Raw genomic sequence first — 8,937 nt, 5'->3', positions numbered from 1 at the left:
ATTGACCAGACAAAACATATTGCTCTCAACTTGTCAAATAAAATGAATATAATCTTGCTTTCTCTAATCTCTGATGTGCGTTACCTTCTTTCTTTCCTTTAATATCTATCTCTCTCTGAAAATTTCACCGTCATGAATACGACGATATTCCAACTTGTTTAATTTTACGTTGAATTTGAATGCAATCTTCCATAAAATAAAAAGTTAAAAACAATTTTTTTTCCTATCGCTACCGTGAAACACTTTCTATTTTCATTATCTATATCTTTGTATCAGTAATAATATCCAATCCAACTTTATATATTTAATTTCTTTAAGCTAAACCAAAATACACGACACAATCACTTTCTAGTGTTCCAGTTAGATGTCCTTCCTTGAGTTCCTTATTATATATATCCATCTATCTATCTATCCAATCTTCTGAACCTCTGCTTGCAATTCTTTTCTGTCTCTTATGATTCATAAAAATTTACAATAAAAATATTATATAAATATGGCTGGTGGAGAAAAAGAGCGAACGTTGGAGGAAACGCCAACCTGGGCTGTTGCAATTGTGTGCTTTGTTTTGCTTGCTATTTCAATCATCATAGAACATATTATTCATGCTATTGGAAAGGTAATAAAATGAGCGTTGGACAGGTTTCAATTTGTCAAAATTTCCATTTCGTAAATGTTAAAAATTGATATGGTTCTAACTATATATATATATATATATATATATCATAATGAATTCATCATATTGTGAATTAGTACTTTACTCGTTATTTGTCTGCAGTGGCTCAAAAGAAATAACAAAACTGCTCTTTATGAAGCATTAGAGAAGGTTAAAGGAGGTACTTGTATTTTTTTTATTTTCTTTTTTCAACTTCACCTCCAATGTTAAATTCTATAAAAAAAGAAGCAAAATTTTCTAACAAGTTACTATGTTCTGTTTCAGAGCTTATCTTGTTGGGATTCATATCTCTACTCCTCACGGTGTTCCAAAATCCAATTTCTAGAATATGCATATCAAAGAATGTTGCTTCAACGTGGCATCCATGTGCTGTCCCAAAGAAAAGTAAATCTGGTTACGAAGATTCTGATAATGATGATGGTGATGATGGTAATCGTCGAAAACTCTTAGAGTATTTAGGCAACATACCTCGCCGTGTTCTTGCTACAAAGGGATACGACAAGTGTGCAGAAAAGGCAAGTTTCAACACCTTTAACGATTTCACTCTTCAATCTTTTGATTCTAATTTTTGCCCAAGAAGAAGGGTGAAGAAATTAAGAGTAAAAGAGATTGATGATGATGATAATGAAAATGAGAAGGGTAATGTTTAAAAAATTAATCTAAATTTTTTTTTTTTAAGTTAAGAGTGAAATTAAAATCCCAAATTTTTAAATGAAGATAGAAAATTATGCCATTTGAACTGTATCTCTTTGGCAAAAATTATTCTAAATCTTGAGAGTAAAATTAAATGGAATTAAATATTTTGAATAATTTTAAAAAAATTTTAAAATATTATAGAACAAATCTATATACTTCGATCAATTAATAAAAAAAGTCCCCGTCCTAATGTTTTCTTTCTTGTTATTGTTATTCTTATTGGGTTAATGCCCATGAATTATCGCCGGCCGGAAATAATTAATAATAAAATTACCAATAAAATCAATTATGAAACTTTTCTTTTATTAAAAAAAAGTCAAAACTAATTATATAATTTGTAGAGAAATGTTTAATTAGTCATTAATTTTAAATTTGTCATGTGTTATGTTAGTAGAACATATAAGGATGTTTAAAAAATTATAAAATCGATAATAATAATAATAATAATAATAATAATAATAATAATAATAATAATAATAATAATAATAATAATTTCTCTTTATCTTCCAGGGAAAGGTTGCTTTTGTTTCTGCATATGGAATTCACCAGCTCCATATATTCATTTTTGTCCTGGCAATTTTTCATATACTACAATGTATTATAACACTAGCTTTGGGAAGAACCAAGGTACACTTCTATTTTCCCCTTACATATTCTATGAAATTGAATATTATGGGACCTTATTTCTGTCCTTCGTTTAGTCATGGTATTAGAAACTTAATTAATTGTGTGATTTAATGGATCGATAACAGATGAGACGATGGAAGAAATGGGAGGACGAAACAAAAACAATTGAATATCAATTCTACAACGGTAACGTTGACTTTAATTGCCTACATTTAATTAAACTAATTAAATGACTAATTTTATACCTGCTACCAACTTGCCAGTTGCCAAAGAATCCCAGCGATTCCGTACTCTCGGCGTTTACGTTGTACGCCGTGGCTGTTAAAACGCTACAATAATGACACGTGATAAAATTAAGCATAAAATAATTCGTATTTTCTTAAAATTAGAAGAAATTATAAAAGCGTTTTTTTGACAAAATTAAGCATAAAAATATTCATAATTTTCTCGTAATAAAAAAATTAGCAGGATTGTTAGTTAACAGGATTGTTTTTTTTAAACTTAGAAGAAATTATAAATAAAAGAAAATTGACAAATTAATTATTGACTTTTTAAAATATTAGATAAATTCATGTTAGATAAAACAAATAGACAAATTAGTCTCCTAACTTGTTGTACATGATGTCTCTAGTACGGGTTGAGAGATGGATTGAGAACTTGCGGGTCAAGGCGGATGTTAGATTATTTAACTGGAGTAACGGGAGGTGGTATCTGCAAAGACATTTCGACGCTCAAGTCAGAATGGATCTAAGAGGTATAAGGTGTGAGGAATGAATGAGTACCTGAGGGGGTCTAGAGCGCCCCTTTATATAGGCGAAGGTAATTATCTTATTTTATCTTATTTGGTTAAGATAAGGGAGGTATTTGAATTTGATTGTTGGTTAGAAGTTCTAGTGGACCAGTTCTGGACCTTCTAAAGGGCGAAGTAGGTCGAACCCGGATAACCAGGTTTGGGAACTGTTCCGGGTGTAGGATCCGTGGGCCGGATCCGTAACAATTGCCCCCGGAGCGAAAGAGTGAGGGTGCTCGGTCTCATTGCTGGAGAAACCTTTTCCTCGCCGTTGTGGTTTGGCAAGGAGATCGTTGTTTGATTTTTCCAGTCGAGGTCGAAAATTTGGAGAGTTCCTGGCCGTTTCATGATTAGGCGAGAAGCGCGTTGTTTGAGTGTCTCATCACATGTTGAATTTGATGACCGTTTCGAAAAAGAGACCGGAGATCAGGTCTAAAAAACTTGTATATTAAAATTTTAGAAAATTATTTAATCTCTCAATTATATTTTTTATTTAAAAAATTAAAGATTCAATTATTTTTTTTAGCAAAAAAAAAAAAATCGAAGTTGATTTAACTTTTTTAGTTGATCACAAATTAGTTTATTTGATATTCTAAAATTTTGGGAATCATTTTGTCGAAAAAAATTATTAAGAACTAATTTGTTCTATATATATATATATATATATATCACTCATATTTTTAAAATTGTCCACGTCTAGTAGTTTTACTTTAGTTTTAGAATAATACCCTAAAACCTAAATTATGATCTCTGATGTATGTTTTTAGATAAGTTAAAAGAAAAGACATATTGGTCACTATTTATTTATATGATAGACAATTAATTGTTACTAACCTTTTAAATTAATCCATAACATTTTTAATAGAGACAAATTCATTTCTTTTTTCTAAAAATGAATATAGTTGAAGAATTAAATTATCTTAACTTTTAAAAGATTAGTGACCAATTTATTTTTTTTAGCTGTAATTATTCTGTAAGTTCTTATAATTTTATTAAATTTTTAATTAATTTCTTATATTTTTTTAATTGAATTTCTATACCATTTAATTTTTTTAGTTAAATCCCTGCTAACGTTAAACATCTAAAAAACATTAATGAAGTATGAATTTACTTATTTATATATACCCTACACTTATAATTTTCACATTCATCGTCCTCTACTACTCCCCTTCTTCGTTACTATCTCCTCCCCTTCCTTTTATTTGAGCAATAACACCAATCTAACACCTCGGTAAAATTTTTATTTTTATATGGGAAATAAAAAATATAAACATTTTACACAAACAATTCAAAACTATAAATAGACACTGCATGAAAAGAAGACAAAAAAAAAACTACACAAACTGATTTCCTTCCTAATCATGCCTCCAAATACCAGAGGAAATAACTAAGTTCTACTAAAACAGTTCATTAAACTGCCCTCGTAAATTTTTGTATCCTAACAAATTGTTCAATTGTATTTCAATACCGCCGAATTGGTTCAACTCATACTAGATCTGAGGCCAAGTAAAAGGTATGTAAAATTTTAAATTTCATTGTCTTTGAGAAGGTCACAATACCACTTTTGTTAATTTCACAAGGAACTGGGTCTGGATGCAGACAGGAAAAAGAAACAATTGTATAAAAAAAATATGCAATCGCAGAATTTTTTATTCATACTCAAAATAAAATACTTTGATTCTCAATTATACAAATTTTAAATTAGGTTCAACAACAAAATTACCACAAATTCAAATTACAACAATAATACTAGATATGTAATTGGAGTTTCTGATTCAAGAACCAGCCTACCTAAATGCGATAAACGAGCTCTAAATGTTGGTGATCATACGTGGTGGGAATAGAACCGCCTGAGAAATACAACAATGTTCATAGCGGCAGTGAAGAAAATCTCAAGTGCTAAACTATTCAAACTCTGATATTAATGATTTGATGGACTAAAAGAGAGAGAAAAAAATGAAAGTTAAGAGAAGGAGAAAATTGAGTTCTTCTCATTTTGAAAGTTTTTAAATGAATGAGAACAGAAAATAAAAAAAATGTTTGGTAGTTAACCTTATATACTTATGTACTCCTACTATAATTAATTATCATCAATATTAAACTAATAAAAAAATAATTTAGGTAACACCCTCCCGTAAGCTAGAATTGTATAAATTAAATCTAACAATCCTAGCTAGGAAACATTAGAAAGAAAAGAATCTGGTGGCAGAGCTTTGGTAAGAAAATCAGCAAGTTGGTCTTTGGAACGAACCATCATAAGATGAATGAGACCAGACAAATATTTTTCACAAATAATTTGAATGTCCACTTCAATATGTTTAGTTCTTTCAAGAAAGATGAGATTATTGGCAATGTGAATGGATGACTGATTTTCAGTAGAGTAATAGACTTTGGAAGAGGCAAACCAATGAAATCCATTAAGAAAGATAACCAACTAGCTTCACAAGTGACAACAGCAAAAAACCTGTATTCAACTTCTGTAGAGGACTTGGTAGCGGTGGTTTGCTTCTTACTCTTTCAGCTAACAAGAGAGCTCCCAAGCATGAAGCAATAACCGAAACAGAGCAACAGGTATCGGCACAGGTAGCCCACTCATCGTCGGTAAATCCGGTGAGATGCATATCAGAAGTAGAGAAAAAAATAGACTAGTTGCAGGTCTACCTTTTAAACATCGGAGTACACAGAAAGTAGTCTGTAGGTGAGAAGTAGTTGCACAATCCAAAAACGGGTTCAAATGTCCCACAGCATAAAATATATCAAGTCTAGTGTTTGTGAGGTAAAGGTGTCAGTCGATGAGATGTCTATAAGTAGTATTGTCTGTTAAAACGGTACTTGACTCCTTCAAAAGTTTCTGACTATAATCAAATGGAGTGGAGAGAGGCTTGCAATCTAGATAACCAAAATCCTTGAGAAGGTCCATGGCGTACTTCCGCTGATAAATGTGAATTCCAAAGTTAGAGCGTGCTACATCCATTCCCAAGAAATACTTGAGATCACCAAGATCCTTTATTTTGATTTGTCATCCAAAATTTGCTTGATGGAATTGATTTTACCAATTTCATCTCTGGTTAAAACTAAGTCATCCACATATACTATGATGGTAGTGAAGATTTCAGATTGTTTTTTGATGAAGAGGGAATGATCATTAAAAAACTGCATATAACCAGCATCAACAAGAGTCTGAGTGAGCTTAATGTTCCATTTTACTTGTTTAAGCTCATATAGAGACTTTTGCAATTTACAAACCAAACCTGGTTGTGACAGAACCAAATCTGGTGGTATCCTGATATAAACTTCCTTATCCAAATCTCAACGAAGGAAGGTAGTATTGACGTCCAGTTGTTTCAAATGTCATTTTTTGCCGCTGCTAATGCTAACATTACTCGTAGAGTAGTCATTTTGCCAACTGGACTAAAAGTATCACCATAATCCACTTCTTACACTTGAGTGAATCCTTTTGCAACTAGCCTAGCTTTGTGCCTATCTATGGTGCCATCAAGACTGCATTTTACTCAAAAAACCCATTTGCAATCCATAGCCTTCTTGCCTTTTGGGAGTTTAGTGAGTCACCAAGTTTTGTTCTGATCTAGAGTTGCCAATTCAACTTGTATTTCCTTTCTCCAATATTCATGTGCAGCCGCTTCCTCATAAGTGTTAGGTTCTAGATTTGAGGTGATAGCTAGAGAAAGGGACTTATATTTTGAGGTTAGTTTATCATATGACAAGTATTGTGAGATAGGATATAAAGAGTTAGAGTTGGTAAAGTTGCTAGAGCGAGCTACGTGGGTTATCATACAATGGTAATCCTTCAAATAAGGGTGGTTTCTTCATTCTTTCATGTGATGTCGTAATTTTGTGAAATTGGTACATTGTTAGTATGTGATATGGTAATGGATGCAATGGTGTGTGAGAAAATTGGTAAATGCATTGAGCTTGAGAAATATTCACTTGAATATATGAGTGTGGTATGTATGGGTGATTACATGATGTGTGAATGGTGTATTATATTGAGAAAGATCAATATATTGTGGAGTACGAGTGAGTGCTACAGGAATGTCAGTGCTGGTGGAATGTGAAAATAGAAAGTGAGTTTCATAGAAGGTTACACTTCTAGATATGAAAATTTCTTTTGATTTTAAATCAATATGTCGAAAACCCTTTGTTCTAAATTTAAAACCAAAAAAAGTTGTTTTCCTAGCTCTTGAGTCTAATTTTGTTCTTGAATTTATTAATGTGGAGACATATGCAAGAGAACCAAATACTCTTAAATATGAAAGGTTAGGTATGTTACCATACAAAAGCTTATAAGGACTAGCATTATCCACTTTAGTGCTGCGCAGCCTATTAATTAGATGAATAGTGTGAGCAACTGCGTATTGCCAAAAAAATGTGAAATTCCTGATTGAAATAACAGTGCTCTAGCAACACCTAAAATGTGTTTGTGTTTTCGCTTTACAATCTCGTTTTATTCTGGTGTTTCTACACAAAAAATTTGATGTAAAATGCTAGTTGATACAAAAATGATTTTAGAGTGAATTTTGTCCCATTGTCAGTCCTTATACACTTAACTTGTTTTTCAATTTTTACTTTGATAAAATTGACAAAATTAATAACCAATTGTGATGCTTCAGATTTGATTTTCATAAAAAAATTCAGGTGAATCTGCTCTTACCATCCACCATAGTCAAAAAATACCTATGTCCTTCATTGGAAAGGACAGAAATAGGACCCCAGATATTCATATAAACAAAGTCAAAATAATCTTTTATTTTAGTTGTACTAAGATCAAAAGATAATTTCTTTTGTTTGGCAAAATGACATGAGTCACAAGGAAGTTTTGAAGTAATAAAATCTATAAAAAGGATAATATTTCTACATTAAAATTAGTTTATGCATGGGTATGTGTCCTAATCTAAGATGCAAAATGTTGTTGTGCTTAGTGTGTGAAGGTGTTATGTGATGAGTAGTAGTCGTAGTTGCCGCCAATGAAGCTTGCTTTGTTGGAGGAGGAAAAAAGTGAGAGAATTCTAGTTCTCTACTCATTGTATATAACCCTTCTCTATACTTAGTAATGCTAATCATCTTTGATGTGGATTAATCTTGTATCTCACAATACTTATCATCAATTAACAATTGCCAATATAAATTTGAGATTAATTTTGACATAGAGATCAATTTGAAACCAAAAGAGAGAATGTATAAAATATTTTTTAGAAAAAAATTTACAGAAAGTAATTATGCCAATGATAGTACTGACAATTTTGGTCCCATTTGCCAATATCATATTGATTGGGGCAATATTTTAAAAGCTTGGAAAATGTTTCAAGTCGAAAGTCACATGATCTGTTGCACCGGAGTCAATGACACATAGTGCAGATTTTAGAGTGATAATGTTCATAATTCTTGCATTAAAATGTAATGCAATGGTATCATCATGCTCCTCAGTGATCACGTGATTGATTGTGGTGTTATGTTGCTGTCGTTGCTGAAAATGGGAGAAGTACTCATGCTTCTTATAGCACATATATTTTGTGTGACCTTGCTTGTTACAATGAGAGCATGCCATTGTAGTTCCACGACCTCTACTACTTAGACTTTCTCTAGGGTGGAGAAAATAAGGGTTTAATTGATCTTGAATCAGATTTGTGTTACTTTTCAAAATTTGAGATTGAAGATTCGTGAATTGATGAAGGAGATTGGCATTACTTTGGTGGTCAAAACCACCCGTCGAGGATCTGTTCACCATATTCACCATTTTTTAGAAATCAATGAATCACAGAATAATAAGAATTCAGATCTTCTTCTTCCTTCCAACTCGTTGATACGGAACAATTATGTTCACCAAGAAAGAATCTTGTGAAATAATCTCTTATCAAACTCTATTGGATGAGTTTGAAAGAAGAGGTAAGAAAGGGGAAAAGAAAATGTCGAAGAAAATATATGGAAAAGAAAGAAAACGGCGTCATTGGCAACTATTGGCGGTTCACAACCTTTTAATTCGATTCACAACTTGATTACTCTCATGTCTTAGGCTATTCCAGTTGTGATGTTAATGGTTTGATGAAAGGGGAAGAGTGAAAGTTGAGAGAAAGACAAAAATGAGTTTTTCTCATTTTAAAATTTTTTAAATGAATGAAAACAGAAAACTAAA

The 8,937-nt window shown here is 31.6% G+C and overlaps 1 protein-coding gene across 1 annotated transcript in view; it reads left to right on the top strand.

Annotated features, from left to right (window-relative positions):
* The first annotated feature begins 363 nt into the window (after window positions 1-363).
* The window catches only part of LOC130974172 (MLO-like protein 6), a 28,915-nt gene continuing 20,341 nt past the window's right edge, over window positions 364-8,937 (top strand). Inside the window, exons 1-5 of the mRNA XM_057898935.1 lie at window positions 364-616; window positions 776-833; window positions 938-1,188; window positions 1,880-1,996; window positions 2,122-2,182. Coding sequence (XP_057754918.1) covers window positions 494-616; window positions 776-833; window positions 938-1,188; window positions 1,880-1,996; window positions 2,122-2,182 — 610 coding nt within the window. The 5' untranslated portion in view covers window positions 364-493. The remainder of the gene's footprint in view (window positions 617-775; window positions 834-937; window positions 1,189-1,879; window positions 1,997-2,121; window positions 2,183-8,937) is intronic.

This window comes from Arachis stenosperma, chromosome 4 (genome assembly GCF_014773155.1).
Source record: "Arachis stenosperma cultivar V10309 chromosome 4, arast.V10309.gnm1.PFL2, whole genome shotgun sequence".
NCBI classification, from domain to species: Eukaryota; Viridiplantae; Streptophyta; class Magnoliopsida; order Fabales; family Fabaceae; genus Arachis; species Arachis stenosperma.
This window is presented reverse-complemented; position numbering and strand designations above follow the sequence as displayed.